Genomic DNA, 20,216 nt, shown 5'->3' on the forward strand with positions numbered 1-20,216 from the left:
CATAAATCCTACAAGTATGGCCAACATCCATATAATCCCAGCGAGATTTGTGACTGCAGTGCATACAAACATATATTTTTGAAGAAATCAATAGCTATGTACACAGGGTACTTGGTTGTTCTCAGCTCCCCAACATCTCCCAAAATCCAGATACTACTAAGTACATGATATTACACATAAATTCAAAAGTATTTACAGTATGAAACTTGTCTGGTGTAATAGCTGTCAATTAATCAACTTAATAAGGGACCGTTATGGACTTTAAAGGTTTTACAACTAAAATATGGATATTGTATAGGTACAGTAGGTAGTATAGGGATCGAGTGGGCACCTGACCCTATGTAACACTAAATGCAATTGCCAAAAAATGGACACAACTACTGTATAAGGCCAGCATACATGGATTTATAAATATGAAGCACCGGAACAGAGTTAACATACCTAGTAAAATGTTTTAATTAATAACACCCACAAACAAATAGGCAACAAGGCGATGATGATGAAAGGTCTAACATTCACACAAATAACTTAGTTGGCATTCTGATAATATATGCACATTTTCCTGGAGACTCAATGAAGATATATGTCAAGGTTACTTTCATGATGTACATCAAAAGCAAAAAAGAGCCTAACCCTTCCAAACAAAGATATGCTTTCATGACGTCTCATTAAACCACATAATAGCCAAGAAGATTAAATTAAGCAAGCAAAAATATACATGTAGATATTAAAAAACAGACACCAAAGCTCTTCCAGTGTTTTTCACTTGTGAAACTTTTTAATTAATTAAAAAAATACATCTCAAAAAGTAGCAGAAAAAAGTTCAATATATCTGTACAAGTGATTCTGGGCCTGATTCAAAGGTTGGCCTATGTTTTTTATACTGTGCGAGTCACAGTATGTTTTTTATACTGTGTGAGTCACATTGCGCAAGTGTTGCGATCGTTTACAGATGGCAGTCACACTGAGTATTTGGACACAGAGTGAATGACAGTTAGAGTGTATATATGGAAGGTAACAGGGGGGTTTCTAATCAAACATTGTGAGTGTTTTGTGGGCATGGGTTAGCCAATGACTGCATCTATGTAGTTTCACTGGCCTCGGTGCCTGACTTCAGACAGACATTCTAAGCAGTCATAGAGTTGCTCAGAAGTTCAATGTTCAACTAATGTGTGACTGAGTTGTAAGCAAACCCGCAACTGGTTTACGTACAACTCAGATGGTGGGGTGCATGTGCAGAATGGGTTCTGTGTTCTTGCATGCAGTGCTCCCTGAGCCACAGCCTGATTGACAAACTTCGGGGGTGTGGCCAGCCCTTATTCTGGAAAAGAGGGGAGTGTCGCCTCTGTTTTGTGGGAGTGACTTCCTGGCCTTGACTACAGAGCTGCGGAGGCCAATCTGAATAACCTTATGGTTACTCAGATGGCCAATGGTCTTGCAGATGAACTGATGCTGCAACTTAGGGTACAGTACTCAAATTTGCAATGCCAGAAAGAGACTTCTTTTTCCTTCAGACACCTCCTGCTGCATTAGCATATTAGTTTTATGGTATTGTAGAGATGCAAGCTACAGGAGGTGTCTGACAGCAATCAACTGTTTATTGTATATATTGACCATCAAATGGGTGACATAGAATAATGGTTACAAAGGTCCTGAGTTCTGATTAAATATGAGTTATAAAATACATTGGGGTTGATGTATCAAGCTTCCTAAAGAGTGAAGAAGTGGACATTTGTCTGTGGGTCTGATTCTGAGGCACATGCAAAAGCGAACGTAGAAGCGTGTATTGGTGTTTGCCCGTCTGCGAATATATGCAAACTGCATACAAACTCCTTCCCTTGTTTATATTCATATGACTGATGGTGCAAGGACTGAGACTCCTACTTTTAGAGTGCATGCAGGCTATAATACCGAATGGTTGTCCTTATACAGTGCACCATCATCAGTCTAACCATCAAAACTTGCACCAGCCATATGACAGGTGCAGTTTTTCTATGGCCTCCTATGCTAGTTACTGTACGTCTCCTGCTATGTCTGCATCTGTGCATCTGCATACCCAGCCACTTACATTCACATGTCCGTGACACTGAACATTTCTGCATGCACTACAAGCCGCCTTACAGTTGCCGCCCAGAAACGCCATCATTTTTCCGCCATACTTCTGATACCATCTGTCCTGATCACAACAGCACCATTGTGCATACACTACAGTATGTTTACCGCAGGCATTGTAGGGGATCCAGAAATTTTTGCACATGAGCAGTTGCAAATATTTGCTCAGCTATGTGATCATCAGCATTGTGTGTGAATTGCATGCAACTCAGATTCTAGCCCTGTATTTCTGTAGAAGCTGATTGGTTGCTACGAGCATCTTCCCACTTGTCCAATTATCCGCTCTTTAGGAGGTTTGATACATCTCCCCTATTGAGCGCATTACAACAAAGTTGTCATGGCTGGCACAATATGATTGTTAGTTTATTTGTGTGAATAGAAATATGGCCAAACAAAGGATTATATTGAGACATAAAGACAGGGGACAAGTACACTATGTAGACAAAAGTGATTGAACACCCCCGCGCAACCAAAGCATACCATGCATAGCATTGCATACAAGTTCCAAATGGCCACTAATGTGGCGGTTTCAACAAGAACACTTGGTAGGGAGGCCCATGCACTTGCAGTTCTATAGAAACAACAAATGTTTTTATCAGGACGACAATGCCACCTGTCATGTTACTAGTGCGATGCTGGACTGGTATACAGAAAATTCGGTAACCTGGATGGACAGGCCAGCTCTGAATCCAGATTTTAACCCCACTGAGAACCTCTGGGACAAATTGAAGCAACGGATGCGTTCTAGACCGACTCGACCTTCTTCAGTGTCAAAGTTGGTCACTGTACTTAAGGCAGAATGGCATAACATGCCGCCTGCTGTTGTATAGAAACTTGTGGACAGTTTGCCAAGAAGGGTGTATGCAGTAATCACTGCACATGATGGACCTACAAAGTACTGATATCCAGAGGCGCGGAGAGGGGTGGGAGCGGGTACAAATTACCGGTGCTCAGGCTTGCTGGAGGGGACCGGCGGGGGACCGGCGGGGGCCCAGGTCTGGCACCGCACCCCCTCCCTCTTCCGTCACAGCGGCCCAGCACACGCTGCCTGCGAAACTGCTTGCAGCTGCTAAAATAGCAGCCAGAGCAGTCTCCTATGCCTATGGGGGGACCAATCATGCTGATCGTGCCCCCCATTGACTGTGCACTGGGCTGAGGGGCACACAGCTCCCCCTCCCCAGTGTGCAAAAGTGATTTTTTTTTTCTTGAGGGGGCATGGCCATGCCTTCAATGATTAGACTACGCCCCCTGCCACCTGGGCCCGGCGCGGCTGTCGGTGGCCCTACTGATGTCAATAAAGTCTTATTAATCCATTTGCTGTTAGTGTGCAATCACTTTTGTCTACATATTGTATGAGTTCAGTCAATTAGCCTACTGGCGTGACTGGGTGTGATGATATGGATCCATATTACAGGGTAGTGACATGATGTGAGGAGGGGAATTGGGGGAGCAGGAAGCCATAGACTGAGAGTTATATAGTAAAAGGAGCAGGGTCCCCTAGCTGAACAGAGTATCTCAGGAGATGAGTAATGTGTTAGTGAGGAGATGACTGCATGTTATAGAGCAGTACCATGATGTGAGGTTGGGAATGGAGGCTGCAGTGATGTCAGTAGTGGACTTCTTGCTCTATTAGTCAACTTGTGCTTGCTAGAGCTGAGACCCTACCACAGGGTCTCCTCGCAAGCCCGATGGTCGTGATAATCGCAACCATCACCAGATAATCGCGACCGTCACCCACAGCTTAGCTAGCGGCCTGGAGGCTGAAAAAAATATAAAAAATCCCTGCCCTGATTCAGAGCGAGCGCTCGCAAACAGCGAGCGGTTCTGAATCAGGCCCATAGTCTCCAGCTACACAAGTATATTACAGGATGCATGATGTATTAGTGAGGACAGGGCTGCATGTGACAAGGGCAGTGATATGATGTGAGGAGAGGAATGGGCAGCAGGAATCCCCTGATTGAGAATTATATAGTGGAAAGAGCAGAGTCCCAGTAGCATAAGGAAATGCTGTGAAACTACTGCAACACTGATAAAGCATACATATGCTGACAAATATCATTTTATGTGAAATGAGCTCCATGTATCTAACCTGCTATGATCTATACACATGTTGTAATGAGACATTGTCTTAGTGTGAAAATGTATTAGATGTCACAGGATAAATTTGCATGGGAAACACTTTAATGTTTATTTTCTAGTTTGTATATACCTAAAGTAATCAACAAAAGGCAGCCAATACTTCTGATGATATAAATTCATTGAGCAGTCCTACATGTGGTCAGTCCAAGGGCATAGTGACGAGATACAAAGGACATTGTGTCAATATGGCTTTTATGCCCAATGCACGATGGCACAAATGACACAATAAGAGGTGATATGCTCCATGGCTCCACTGCTTGGACCTCACAATTAAAAATAAGTTGGTGTGATCTCCCCATATATCAGCCTTCTAGGAGGCATAATGTACTAATATAACATCCCTGCTGTGTTTTGTTGCCTACAGTATGTATGTTATTGGGAGCAGATGAAGTCATCTTTTGTCAGATATTCCAGTATGATCATTATTACTGCATTAGAACTTAATTAACATGTAGTCCTCACTTAGGGCTTGATTCAGACCCGGTCGCAAGCGCTGAGCGCTCGCAACCGGGTCGATGGTGGCCCAGAGCACATGTGCACGACGGAGCAGGCTCCGTCCTGCGCATGCGCGAGACTCGGATAGCAACGGGCAATCCGTCGCTTCGGGACTCGTACCAAAGGGGGCGTGCTGTCGATGTTGAGTGACAGCACGCCCCCTTTGGTGGGCGGGCCGGGGGAGTGGCTGCCCAAACAGAGGCGTTCCCATGTGAACGCCTCCATTTGGGGGCGGCCCCACTGACATCACGAGTGATGTCAGTGGGAGAGATTTCGGCTCTGTTTGAGCCGAAATCTCTCTGGGGCTTGTGGCAACGAGACCCTACAACAAGGGTCTCATCGCAAGCCCAATGGTCACGATGGTCTTGACCATTGCGACTATTTTCCTGGCCGCTCACTGCTGTGGGTGGTCACCCACAGCTATGCGAGCCGCCAGGAGACCATTCTAAAAAATAAAAATAGGCCCGCCCTGATTCAGAGCGAGCGCTCTGTCAGAGCGTCCGGCTCTGAATCAAGGCCTTAGTACAATGTTGTGAGCCTCCCAAGATCCAGCCACCTATAGGTATATTGCCATATAATAAACAGTTTTTCAATTATTTTATAGCTGCAAACTGCATCTGATTGTTTAATGAACAAGCAGATTCTAATATATTTGTCTCGTGACAAATTATATACATGGAGCTTGATACTGTAGATCAGGGGTGGGGAACCTTTTTTCAGCCGAGGGCCATATTTATATATATATATATATATATATAACATTATTCGAGGGCCCGGTGCAGGCCACTCCCCCTCCGTGTGATGTCACATGGGGACATGACCACAATCACCAGTAATTACAGCAATGCCTGGAGCATCCTGAAGAAACCTGAGGATGCTCCAGGGAGTTGTAAGGGCAGTTTGAAGCATCCGAATGACGCTTCAAGTGGCATTGCTGCATAGATTCTGGCTGCAGGGTGCCATTCTAGGCACCCTGCAAGCCAGATTAGGCTAGCAGAAAAAGTTCAGAGGGCCAGACTGAATGAGGTTCCCCATCCCTGCTGTAGATAGTTGAGATGAGCAACATTTTTAAAACAAGTAAACATTTAATGTTTTCTGCATTTGAACATAGAATTTTTTTGCGTGGTTCCCTGGAGGAGCATACGGGTTTATTTACTAAGCATCAGGTTCTAAAACTCGATGCTTCCGATCGGGTTTATGCCTGAACTTCAAAAAGGCAATGATTTTACTAGCAGAACATGACTAGAAGACAAATGGATTTATAAAATGCTATTGTGTCCCCACATGGCCTTAATGAAAGACATTCGATCATTTGTTATCTATAAATATAATGGTTTACTTGTTGGATATAGTAAATAGTCTAAAATATAGATGCAAGTTTGCTACTGTTTTTAAAGTAATACATGTGTATTCTAACATCTGAGAAAATGAAAATATCTCTATTGATACAATGTAACAGTGAAGAAATACTTTTGGAGCTGTAGTATAGAGTAGGAGCATTAAGCACCTCATTCAGAGTCGGTCGAAGCGGCCTCACGGTCGTATGGGAAAAGGGGCCGGAAATGCAAATGATTCCCTCGCAAGTTGCGTCCCTAAGTTCGGATCGGTAGCTGGCCGACCAAGGGGAGGAAGCGGTCGGAATTCAAAAAAATACGCCCCCTTCTCATACGCATTGCACATCATCTCCGGGCATATAAGGATTAATCGAGACCATCGGGAACCATCGGAACTGGTCGTAGAGCTTAAGGTTGACCATACCCTCTCTTAAGCTCTACGATCATGTCAGTGTAAAAACCTCCCATGTCACATGTGCCATGACGCTCCTTTGTTATTTATGCACTCCCATAAACCATATGCACTCCCATAAAACGCCGTTCGCATAATTAGGCACGCCTGCGTCCGGATCTCCACACCCCTGTTTTCAAGCACCTTCCCCTGTTACCACCCACAAACGCCTCAATCTGTCACTCAAACTGCCGACCTGGCTGTGTTCAAGGAGAGATAAATTTCTGATTGTAGCGGCTAGTTTGCGCACGCGCATTGCGAACTTTACGCATGCACAGTATAGCGAACAATGGTGGTGTACGACCGTGCGGCCGCTTCGACCGACTGAATGAGGTCCTATTTTCCAATAATCTGCATACTAGTGGACAGAGTCATGTGGATTCTCTGAGATTTAGCTATATTCTTGTGTGTTGGCCCTTTTATGGATCATATGGAGGTATACTGTGCCTGATTAAGCAAGGAATGCAACTGCGAATGCAGTAGCGATTACGCATGCAGTTCAACTGCGATAGTATGCTAATTCATTGAGATCGCTATGCCGCCGCAGCACTACATCAGGACGCCCACTTTACCTTACACACATCCGTAATGCTTAACAGGACTGCAAAACCATCGGTACAATCGAGTACCATCGAAGCCTCATGCACACGCACATGCTCTGACCTTACTCAGAAATTGCTAACTTCAGAGCATGCTATCACGCCTCAGGCTGCATAGGGCATCGCAGCGGATAATTTATGGATGTCATTGCAACACCGTTGAAATGCACTGGCATGCCAGCGGTCGCCCGATCCCCCCTTCCCCCGATTACCACCCACAAATGGCACTTCCTGTCAATCACTCTTTGATGGGTCTGCATAGTCACCGATGGCAGTGGCTAGTTTGTGCATGTGCACTGCGATGCATACGCATGTGCAGTACACAACAATCGCCCGATTGCGTGCGTATTAGCAACTGTAGACCTGATTCAGACCCAGTCGCGAGCGCTGAGCGCTCACAACCGGGTCGATGTTTGCCCACTGGGCATGCGCATGACGGAGCCGGATCCGTCGTGCACATGCGCGAGACCCGGCTAGCGACAGGTGCTCCGTCGCTCCAGGTCTCGCACCAAAGGGGACGAGCTGTCAATGGTGATTGACAGCTCGCCCCATTTGGTAGGTGGGCAGGGGGGTGGCTGGCCAAATGGAGGCGTTGGAATGCCTGTCGTTTGTGGGCGGCCCCATCTATTAGAGCCAGAAGCTCTCTGGGGCTTGCAGCCACAAGACCCTAACACAAGGATCTCGTCGCAAGCCCGATGGTCGCGATGGTCTTGACCATCGCGACCATCAACCTGGCTGCTCGCAATAGCCGTGGGTGGTCACCCACAGCTATGCGAGCGGCCAGGAGGCCGACCCAAAAAAAAACGCCCTGATTCAGAGCGAGCACTCGTTCAGGGCGTCCGTCTCATGAGACCTACAGGGCAGTTATAATTTGAATAGTACTTTATAAGACATACAGCTTAATACATTTGTTCTTTATTCAAAATTTATTTTAGTAAGAGATCAGGTATAATCCATAGATGTTATGTTCAATATGCCGCAAGGAAAAGGATGTGTTAGTCACAATGTTGACTAGTTGCTAGGGCTTCCCCAAGGTTGCTATGAACACCAACAGAGTGTACGGATTCAGGTGATGTTATTGCATGATTTTAGGGAACAGATATTTTTCTTTTTCGGGAAACAGTTTTAATAAACTAATAAACTGAAATGTTGGAGAAGGAGACTGCAGTAGCTTTATACTATATCCTATCTAATATTTATTTCTGGAAGGTACCTGGGGGCATTTTAATATAGATATATATCTATATATATATATATATATATATACTGTATATATATATATATATATATATATATATATATTACAGAAAATTATTACATTAATGAATAGAGAGGTACATTATTCAATACCTAAATGAGTTAACTAACGGATAGAAGAATAGCTGTTGGTTTTAAATTAATGGAAAATAGTTCCTCTCTGTGTAAGCTGAAGCTTTTAAGCTAAGACCCCAAGAACTTTGCTGGGATTATTACTGTGGTGCTAATGTACGATATAATAGAAATGTAATAGGCATAATACACTATAATGTACCAGCCAGAGTGCTTCCTGGGAAATGTGCAGATATTTTCGTAAAGATTAAATCTTACACAGTTATTTTTTTCAGGTAACACATGCAAGTCAAACATACAGATGTGTCCACACACATTAAGGGAAAAAGTTGCACGAAAAGATGCTCTGCACTACCGAGTCACACCACGGCATGGTGCGACTTGAAGGGCTGTTTAACGCGCAAGGAGGCTAGATTTGTGTGGCCAATCTGTCCTGTATTTTGCTTTAATATATGTGGATAAATTTAGCTTCACAACATGAATGTTGAAATTAAACCAACAGCCAAAACAAACTAATTACAGGCCAAAAACAAAATTCCAGTTATGGACAGTAATTGGTATATGGTTCAGGTGTATTTGAGAAATTACAATGAATTCTTTATTACAGAAGTTCTCAAACTGTGGTTCATGACGACTTTGTGCTGGTGTCACTTGATCACTACACTGTCAAGTATTAAATCTGGCTCCGGGTGGGGAACAGAGGCAGAAATGCACAGTCATGTGATGGCTGGGGATGGACCTGCAGTTACGTTATTTTACCTCCCACTTTGCATCCAGGGGACATCCAATCAGGGCTACACGAGGAGGGAAGTATGCATTCCCACACATGTGCGCGGGTTCCAGCAGGTTTCAGCCACAATAGTTTAATGGAGGTCTGATCATAAGTTGCATATAACCCTAACATAACATAAAAAGGTATATGGAAAGATCTAGGGGCATGTCTGATACATGTCATGAGCATGTGGGGATGTATGATGCCACGTCAGAGTCATGTGGGGATGTCTGTTGCCAATTCAGGGGCATGTGAGGGTATCTGATGACATTTCTGGGGCATGTGGGGATATATGATGCCACGTCAGGGTCATGTGGGGATGTCTGTTGCCAATTCAGGGGCATGTGAGGGTATCTGACGACATGTCTGGGGCATGTGGGGATGTATGATGCCACGTCAGGGTCATGTGGGGATGTCTGTTGCCAATTCAGGGGCATGTGAGGGTATCTGATGACATGTCTGGGGCATGTGGGGATGTATGATGCCACGTCAGGGTCATGTGGTGATGTCTGTTGCCAATTCAGGGGCATGTGAGGGTATCTGATGAGATGTCTGGGGCATGTGGGGATGTCTGTTGCCAATTCAGTGGTATGTATGGATATCTGTTGCCAAGTCAGGGGCATGTGGGGATGTCTGACTATACATCAGGGGTACGAGGGGATGTCTGATGCCACATCAGAGGCATGTGAAGATGCCTGATGCCACATCAGGGATATGAGGAGATGTATTATGCCATATCAGGGGCATGATTGGTGCCATGTCAGTGGCATGTGTGGATGACTGATGCCATGTCAGGGTTATGTGGGGGTGTCTGATGCCATGTCTGATTCCATGTCATGGGCATGAAGGGATGTCTTAAGCTGGCCACACATCTAAAGATTATCTGTCCAACCAGCCAACTACTGTAGTTGATTGGTTGGAATGAAAATCTGGTAAGGAATACAATCAGCAATTTGCTCCCAAAAGCTGGAAAATGGACCAAAACTATTGTTTGAACAAATAGTTTCGGCCAAACATTTAACAAATTTGTCTGAACGACCATTTTCATCTGTTTTCTGGCATTTAGGAGCAAATTGCTGATCATCATTTACTCCCATACGTTACCAGATTTTCATTCCAACCAATCAACAAGTTGGCTGGTTGGATGTAAGTTGGTCTAGTGTGTGGCCAGCTTTAGGGGAATGTTGCACATTAAGCTTTATTTTCTTAATTACTAGTTCCATAGTGAGGTAGATTCCTGAGCCATCCTAAAGAGACAGACCATATGCACATAGCAGTGAGATAAGAACTTTGGTGATTTTCTACTAGCACTGTTCTAAGATAACTTGTTGGGGTACCATAAAAAATCTGCCTCTTACTTACACATGTGACTAGAGAGAATATATAGAAGAGGGAAGGGGCATTCTAAAGTAGACAGATGGGCTGTGGCTTTGCAAAAGTGGCTCATGCAGACCTGCCAAAACACACACATACTGTATACACTTGTTGCTGCATTTATCTATTGCACCTGCTACAGAGACAGTATAAATTCATGTTGATGAGGACTTGCAGTAAACCAGGTGCACACATTGCTAATGCACTGGCATAATCATCTGGAGGTGTCTATGGCTCTGCATATGGGTGATATGACATTATTTTTTCAGGGGTGTGTTATTAAAATATGTGTCAGTCAAAGTGTGTATAACTGAACAGATGCAAACTGTGATTAATGTATATTTTTTTATTTTTCAGGATTGATTACATCAATAATTATGGGTAATGCTGCTGGCTTTTTATAGCTTTTTTTTATCTTCCTTTTTTTACCAAGGTCTTACGCTATAGTAGCAGAAAATATTAGGAATAGCATATATGATTTTCCAAAAGGGAATGTATATTTGACTTACACTAGTCATAGATTAGTGCAGTGTGAAACATATTAAAATGCAAATGTCCCCATGAATCAAAATTATTCATTTTCAAAACCATCAAACAATTTGGGATTTTGACTGTTTGTTAATCTTTCCCTTCCTGTAGATGGCCGATTCCATTAATGTAGGGATAACATAAAAAAAAAAAAAATATTCACATCACCTTTGTTCTCGTTAAAAAGGCAGAAAACTGGATAAATCATTTTCTCATCATCATTTTAATTACATCAATTGAGTTATTTTTTGGGCAAACTAAGCACCATTCAAAAGGAAATTAAATGTATATCTATTGAAAAAGGATATCCTCCCAGGAAATAATCTCCCTATCAACAGCCAGAATTACTGTAACAGTTTGTCATTCAGTGCAGGGCTCCACAGGCAGTTCATCATAGGAGGGTCGTAACTAGGTTAGTGCGACCAGTGCCATGGCACAGGGCACCGCAGGGCAGGGGGCGCTGTTTGGGCCTGTCAATTTTCCTGTTTATTATCATTGTCACTTGTAGCTTCCTCTTCTTTTATCCCCAGCATCTCCTGGCTGCCCCAGGATAACCCTATCTCTTCACTGGCCCTTCCCTATGAGGCAATGTACCTTTTTCGGGTACATGCCTTATGTCTCTATTTTAAAAATGGGTGGGGGGCAGGGGTGCCAATTCTCTCACTGGCACAGGACACCAAAAAGTACAGTTACGGCTCTGCATTATAGCAAAAAGTTTCTGATGTTTGGATACATTTGTGGACATTTATGGAAACTTGTGCACCAGTAAAAATTGTGTCCTTTCATTTTTTTCATCTGGATTAAAAACATTACTGCCCAACTGTCCAGATATTGGCCGGATGGTCCCTATTTCAGTTTTTCCCAGATTGTGGGGGAGGTTGGAAGGTATTTATGTACAGTATGTGGCAGAGATAGGTGCCTCTTTTGTGCTCAGCATAAAATAAGAATATGTCTAGCAAAATTGCTGACCGGCATCATGTTCACCCCTAGGGGGAGATGTATTAAGCCCTGGAAAGAGATAAAGTACCAATTACCAATCGATCAACTGTCACTTTACAGGCTGTGTTTAAAAAATGACAGTTAGGTGCTGATTGACTGGTACTTTATCTCTGTCCACTTCATCTTCACCCAAGGCTTAGTAAATAGACTGCCTAGCCAATACTGTGAAGTACAGATGTGTCCACATACATCCAGCCTCCTTGCGCGTTAACAGCCCTTCTAGTCGTGCCATGCTGTGGCATGACTTGGTAGCACCTAGCGTCTTTTTGTGTGACTGTTTCCCTTAAAGTGTGTCTTATTCGCACAGTGAATATGTTACGTTACAGTGTCACAGCCGTTGACACTGTAACGTAGCGTTTCACATGCAGATACACCCAGAGTTGCACACAGAATATAGGCATGCCGCATATCAGTTTAATCAGTAGAAGCGGCTTGTGCGCCCCATGGGAATAAGGGGTCTAGTTACTAAGCAGTGTTAGGAGACAGAGAGAAAAGTGATAAGGTGCCAGCCAATCAGCTCCCAACTGTCATTTTTCAAACAGAGCCTGTGAGATGGCAGTTAAAAGCCGATTGGCTGGCACCTTATCACTTTTCACTCTGTCTCCTAACACTGCTTAGTAAATAGACTCATAAGACACATTTGAAAGGAAAAAGTTGCTTGAAAACTTGCTCAGAGCTACCGAGCCGCATGCGCTCACACGTTATGTGTATCGTGACATGTAGCGCACGGAGGATAGAAATATGTGGGCACATCTCTATTAATGTCACCCATGTCCCAATTCCAAACTCCCAAATATTAGGAAGTACAGTATGATTCTTAGAATCTGACTGGCTGTTTTGTGTTAAAACACCTTTTGCATAGTTGCATATATATGTGTGTGTGTATGTGTGTGTAACCCAAGGTGTCTTACGTAGCTGGTGCCATATATAATATGAAAAAAAATGTTAAATATATTATATGTTTTCAATTTAGATATCCGATTACTGTTTATTAAGCCCATGTGATTTATGACCCTGTACATGATGCTCATCCTAACAAACAAGTGCTGGACTTGGGAGGCCGAGCTTCTGTATTGTGTAGACTTGAGGTGACCATACAAGGGAGAGGCCAAATGTGCACATTTATTTACATTACGTATCCGACAAGTAAATGGCAGGTGTTGAATGTCAATATAGAGCTTCAGTGGCTGTCTTATGAACTAGCTGTATAACCAACTAGATGTCTAATTATTTATTAAAATATCTTGTCTGCTGCTTTTATAAAATAAATTACTGTAGTAAACTTTCTATAATAAATCAGGCCAGAAATACGTATTTGTAAAGTGATAAGGTTTTACATAGCCCTGTATACTGAAAGGCTGATGCTACAAAACACGAACAATGACATGAAACATAAGATAGAAGATGACCATGCTCAATCATGCTAAGAAGTGTGGGAAAAATATGATACATAAGGTAGCAAAATAGATGATTATGGGGATGGTCTGGGAGGATACAGTAAGGCAGAGTTGATGTAAGAACATTGTTTAAGCAAAAGAGAGATTCTCTGAAGAAATAAATCTGAATCTTAAAACTGAAGCTAACAGAAGGTCCAACCTAGCTCGATACGATAGGTTCCATATAAGATATGTTGCAGAGAAGAGGCATGATTGTATGAGCGTGGGTGACATTAGACTGTCACAGGAGAAGCACAGAGGGTAATTTGCTTGTACAGTAGGACAGGAGATGTGCAGGCACTTGTAGGATGATCACAGAACTTTTAAATTATATTGGGGGCAATTCAATTCAACGGGAATTAAATAGCACCGGGAGCGAGCTCTTGGAGCTATACAATTCAGTGCGCTGTGTGGGCGGAGAATTCCGGTTATCACACTTTAACAAGGGTGTTAAGGCGTGTTAACCAGCATTCTCTGACCAAAGTGCCAGGCGCGCGGCTGTTAGCGCTGCGCTCTGTAGAAAAACAGCTGTGCGCTCTGCACTTTGGTCGAATTTCTCTTCGTATCTCCAAGGCTGTGCGAGAAGAAATCCTTAGCACGCCAAAAAAGCGAGGTGAATTGAATAGCTCCAGGAGCTCCCTCCCACGGCTATTCAACATCACGTTGAATTGAATTCCCCCCTTATGTAGTGTATGAGAAGATAATAAAGATATTCAAAGAGAGGCAATGGAAGACAAAGGGGTCTATGTACTAAGCCTTGGGAGTGATAAAGTGGAGAGTGATAAAGTGCCAACCAATCAGCTCCTAGCTGTCATTTTTCAAACACAGCCTGTAGCATGACAGTTAGAAGATGATTGATTAGTAGTTTATCACTCTCCAATTTATCACTATCCTGAGCTTAATACATATCCCCCAAAGAATGAGAACTGTAAATGAGTCTTGCATTATCATTCAAGATTGATGTGGATCATTTTTTTTTATTGGTAGACCAGAAAGGAAAGGTTTGTGATCTAAGTGGAACATTATAAAGGTTCTGATCAGGAGGCTGATGTCATGTTGTGTAAGGGAAGGATGTATTTTGGAGATATTTTACAGGTAGAAAGAAGTGGCATGATTTGGAGATTGAATGAAAATACAGTAAGCAGTATTGTATTGGTTCCAATGATGTAAAGCAGTCTGATTAACTGGTGCCAAAAAGAAGGGGTCTCAAATCTGCAGCCGAAGAGATACAGTATCCACTGGTGCTTAATAGAAACCAGTAGACAATAACCTGAGTGTAAAGAAATACTCCCATATAAAGTGGCCCGTTGGTTTTATATGAACTATATAAAAACCAAATAAAGTGTAAACAGTATCAAAAGGTTCAAAGGTAGAACATTTATTTGTTGCTTCCAATCAATAAAATACAGTAAAAAAAGCAGTTAGTATTGTCATGGATATTTAATAATATTCTTTCAGTATAGCAGACAATACTAAAAACTCTTGCGTACACAGTATTTGATATTTTTTTACTATCCATTCCATTACTTGTCCTTTTTTCTGCTCATCTATGACTCAATCAATAAATGAATCAAATAAGTAAACCTCAATATGCCTATATAAGTCTTTACCTCTCAATTGCTATCCAACTGTCTGATGAAGCAATGCACACCATGAAAGGCATTGCAGCAGGTCCTTGTGAGATTTTATTTTTTATCTTATCATGGTTTATATGTTGTTTTATGCTTTATTGATTTTTATTATTCTTCCTGTTAATATTTTTATGCCAATGCTATTGTTATTTATCTGAAACTGTGACGTGAGTCTATGCTTTACAGTTTTGTATTGTCTGCTATAAGAATATTATAAAATTTCCAGATAATAATAACTGCTTTTTAAAGATTGTATTTTAAGAAATAGAAGCAACAAATAAATGTTCTGCTTTGGAACCTGTGAATATATCATTTGGACTACACTTCATTTTATATAGCCCATAATCTGAGTAAGAAAAGTGAAACCATTCTGATACTTTTTTTGGGAGTGTTTTCCTAGACACATGTTGTTATTTACTGGTTTCTAATTGGCACCAGAGTTAAATTTGTTTATCCAGTGGTTAAAAGGATGATACAAAGAACTTGAGAGGTTAGTAGAATGAATTAACTTTTTGAATTCTCTATAACTCTCGTTCTTGAAATGATAACTTTACTGTTGACAATGGAAGATACAACGGGAAAGAAAAAAAATCCAATTTCCGTAAAGATTGTAGAAAATGGACTTGTCTCAAAGACCTTAATGGAATGGTATGTGAGACAGCTTTACATTTATTCTGACATTCACAGAATATTTTGGTAAGTGATTTAGGAAACTAAGGCCATGACTTATTGTAAAACATGCCTGCCTTTTTACAGTTTTGACTAAGATGACCTAGGTTTGATCTTTTTTTTATGTTTTATTCAGTATATTTTGTTTTGTACCTATTATTCAGACAACCTGTGATGTATCACACAGCAAAAGCTAAAAGCTGGTGTATTGACTTTATTAACTAGGTGAGAAGACATATAATGGTGGACTATCTTGCAGCTTCGCCTTTAAGCAAAGCTCTGTTGGTGCTTTGAAGTTATGACCAACAGGAAAGACATCCAAGGCCCACTGTGTCTAATGTGAGCCCAAACATTTCTTACAGTGGAAAACAACCACTAGAGTCTGATTTAATAGGATAGCTAATACCACATTGACTGAATTTCAGGCCCATTTCTAAACAGTTTGGTAACACCTTCTGCAAAACATGTTTGAAGAAAGACATCCCAGTAATTTGCAATGGGTGAGTTTCTAATTTTGGAAACAAAAAGTACCTTATCATGTATTTTTTTCCATAAAAGTTTGCTTATTGGCACACTAACTGTACTGGAGGTTACAACCACTTACCTAACATTCGGAAGGCCAATTGGTTTCAGTCCTGTTCTTCAGTGAGTGTTTTACCTGCTTCCTGGCAAGAAAAGATATTGATTAAAAAAAATAAAAGAAAGCAAAAACATTAATTTAGATACATTTTAAATTAAATTAAAATTCTATGAACAGTTTTCAATTAGAAAAGTTAGCTGTTAACTTTAATTCTGTTGATTACTAAAGTTTATGGACAAAATCATTGTCAAACAGCTAGTTATGAAATTTTACAGATTGTTTTAAATATAATGCTGAGGCTTTTTATGAGATTAAAGAAAAATTAAAAGTTTAAAATGGGAATTTAGGGGCCTTAAACTCACAAAAATGAAACTGACTAGTTTGGATTCCACCTGCTTTTTATTGGTTATGTTAAAGAGAAATTAATGAATATTAAAATCTTATTTGATTTATTTACCTTTGCAAATGAAGATCGTTTTAAGGGTTACACATCCTCTGCCACGGATGAAAGCGATCTCAATTAGTCATGTCAGAAAGTCTTTAAAAGCTTTGTGCTAATTGCTCCCATCACGGTACGAAGTTCTCATTAAGGAATCAAAATTCTTATAAATTCCAAAGTTGCACTAGTGAAAAAATGCTCAACAAAATGAAAACTAGTCACATTATTTTTTCAGAAAACTCAGTCTAATTTAAAACCATTTTAAATACATTATTTTGTTTGCATTGTTTAATTGTGGTACTTAAGCAGATCAATACCATTTATACATCATTTATTCTTAGAGTGATAATGTGAACGTGTTTAGTTTTATACCAAATTTAAGACAAACTGCACAGTGTTTAATGTCAACCTTTTATAAATATCAGTGTTAGAAATATTTTCCCTGTTTACTACTATTTATTTTAGTTTTTTTAAATGATACATAAAATTACTGTTTCACACACATTTTTTTTCAAAAGTTTATTAGTATTAAGCAACAGTAAACTTTGCTCAACACTACAGTACATTTCAAGACTTGTTACAAAAAGATACCACATTATTTGCATTTGTGATTTTTTTTCTTTTCATTTATGCAGTTTTACAAGTGAAAAGTAGCAAATTGTTAAAGTAAAGCTGAAAACTAAAGTTTGTCAAAAACCCTTTAAAATAAGAGGTTACGCTTATGTTAAAGAATGGATTAACATATTTAGTCAATCTAACTGGTTTAACACTAGTTAAAAGTTAAATTCATCCTTTTGACCACCTATTTTCAAATACAGACTATTGTATATAACAAGGTTGGTTTACAATGTTTTGTTCATTTGGTTTTTCAAAGATAAATAAAAAAAAAATATTTAGATTCAGTCCATCCTTTCATTCAGGTTTAGAAGGTTTTTTATGGAAAGGAAATGAGCGTTCATAGAAAAAAATTACTTTGAACAGTAAACAGGACTGGAGGAGAGGGTATAATTCGCGCCAGACTGTACAATCAGTATCTTGAATAAGGTTGATCTCTGTAGGTTCCTTTTGTAGCTCTTGAGGAAGCAGCCTTGTGTCTGGAGTTTGCCCAATCTTCTTGTCCTGATAAATACAATTAATATTTTTTATCATAATGTTCCTTATTTCAATTATACTGTTTACATTAGAACATATAACATTGGATGATTTTCTCAAGAACAGTGGCAAGGGCTATATCTTTGACATTTCATCAATAGTCTTTTTTTGATTCAGATGTTAAAAAAAATCAAACACTAAATACGCTAAATTCACAGGATATAACAGTAATGTCAAATTTGTCAGTCCAACCCAAGCTTTGATGTTAATTAACACTCTTGTGCGCAAACTTACTAATTTATTTACAATTTATATCATATCACTGTAATGTACTGCCACTTTTGTTAATATTCCACATTTGTTTAGTTAAACAAAATCATACAGAGTACTATTTGTACTTAAAAAAATTTATATCATCTAAAGAACAACCAGTATTATCTGCTTGATGTACACAAAAAATACAGCGGAGATGCTCTATTGGGTTCATATGCACAGAGCCAACAAAAAGTATTTACTACTTTGGTATTTTTTAACATTGTATTTTCTTATATCATGAAATAAAAATGGATTTATTTGTTAATTTATCAACACAATGGCAAATAAAAAAGATGATGAAGATGATAATAATAATAATAATAATAATAATAATAATAATAATAATAATAATAATTTGCTAAATAATTACTGTAACCCATTTTCTTAAGAAATGCCTAAATAAATAAACCTTAGTACCCTCAGTTATCTTAGTTAAGAGGTCACAACTCATTAATTGAACAGAGATGTGCTCCAACATGTTTCAATTGATTTAAAAATAAATACACCAGTTTGTAAGATGTCACAGAGAGCTTCAACATGAAAATCAAAGAACATTCCAAGCCAATGTGAAAATAAGGTTATCATTAACCAGCCAAGTTACAAAAATATGTTCAAAGAGGTTTAAGATCACTTGTAGCACTGTTAAGTCCATCATACTGTAAATAATGATGCTAATATCACATTTGTCTAGGACAAGCCATCTCACCAAACTAAACATCCATTAATAAAGTACACTTGTTAAGAAGAATACCAAATGGCTTATGACAAATCTGAATACAATCTTCTAATTTAGAGATGGGAAAAACTGTCAATATAAGAACACTATACAAATCTAAACTTTTTTTGGAATGTTAGAAAGAAATAAGTAAAACATTGTTTATAGGAAACACATGATATCTCAACTACAAATGTCATTTTTAAAATATAAAATGACACTTAGGAGCTGATTGTTTGGTACTTTATCTCTCTCCACATTATCTCTCTCCAAGGCTTAGTATATCTACCCCACAGATACCATGTGGAGTAAGATTATATAGCCTGAGAAGAGTTTGACATTTAAGCTCTATGTTTGGCACAACCCCAACACTACACATCAATTCTAGAAGATAATTTTACTATGAATGGTGGTTACAGGAGCATGATATTACGGGGATGATTCTCTGCTTCAGGAATAGGTCAACTTGCCAAGATAGTAGGCACAATGGGTGGTAAATAGAAATTTTAGGGGAAAGCAGTCTCCCAGAAACCTAGGACTTGAAATATATGGTCTCCATCCAACCTTATGAATCTTGAGAACAATGGGCAAAAATTAGGTGTCTATGTGTAAAACTAGTAGTCAGTTAAACACCATAAGGTACAAACACAGGTATTTATGCTATAAGAATATATATTTATGTAATCAATTATTGCCTACTTTTTACATTAAACAATAAAACAAATTAGGAGTTATGATGTTTGACATTACATAGTATTTTGTGTTGATCAGTGATGAAAATGTTCAAATAAATCAATTTGTTTATAATGATATGTAAAGATGCAAAGGTGATATAATGTGAAAAATACAAAAAGGAAATGAATAGGTCATATAGCCAATATATGATATGAATATTCTAATGTTGTGAATGGCTACAGGCTACAATAGTTCCACCCAATATATTTTATCTATTTTGGATACAGAGCATACTAAACATTAAAAAGGGACACACTGTACAATACAGACATGAAAACAAAGACAATTATGTGGAGAAATATTTCTAAAATATTTTGCATACATTTCTCTTACTTATCAATTATCCACTAAACACTGGATCAACACTAATTTTAGGATAGATTTTCTGAGATATAGAGAGATTTTAAAAGTGGCCATGTAGGGGATTTTGTGGATTAAGTAGAAAAACATTTATATATACAATATAAAGGCT

General features: G+C 39.7%; 1 protein-coding gene across 3 annotated transcripts in view; it reads right to left on the minus strand.

The window, feature by feature from the left end:
- Positions 1 to 20,216, minus strand: part of KHDRBS3 (KH RNA binding domain containing, signal transduction associated 3) — a 120,978-nt gene that overhangs the window by 3,087 nt on the left and 97,675 nt on the right. For 2 of the 3 annotated variants that reach the window (XR_015869421.1, XR_015869420.1), the window contains 2 exons: positions 17,860 to 18,006; positions 16,473 to 16,533 (listed from right to left, as the gene is read on the minus strand). Coding sequence is in view for 1 of the 3 variants with exons in the window: in XM_088443004.1 (XP_088299130.1) it covers positions 17,915 to 18,006 (92 nt within the window). In the remaining 2 variants the exon portion in view is untranslated. Of the gene's footprint in view, positions 1 to 16,472; positions 16,534 to 17,123; positions 18,007 to 20,216 lie in introns of those variants that run through there. The other variant, XM_088443004.1, reaches the window with a different exon arrangement.

Source organism: Taudactylus pleione, unplaced genomic scaffold, assembly GCF_031769625.1.
Source record: "Taudactylus pleione unplaced genomic scaffold, aTauple2 ptg000321l, whole genome shotgun sequence".
Lineage (NCBI taxonomy): Eukaryota > Metazoa > Chordata > Amphibia > Anura > Myobatrachidae > Taudactylus > Taudactylus pleione.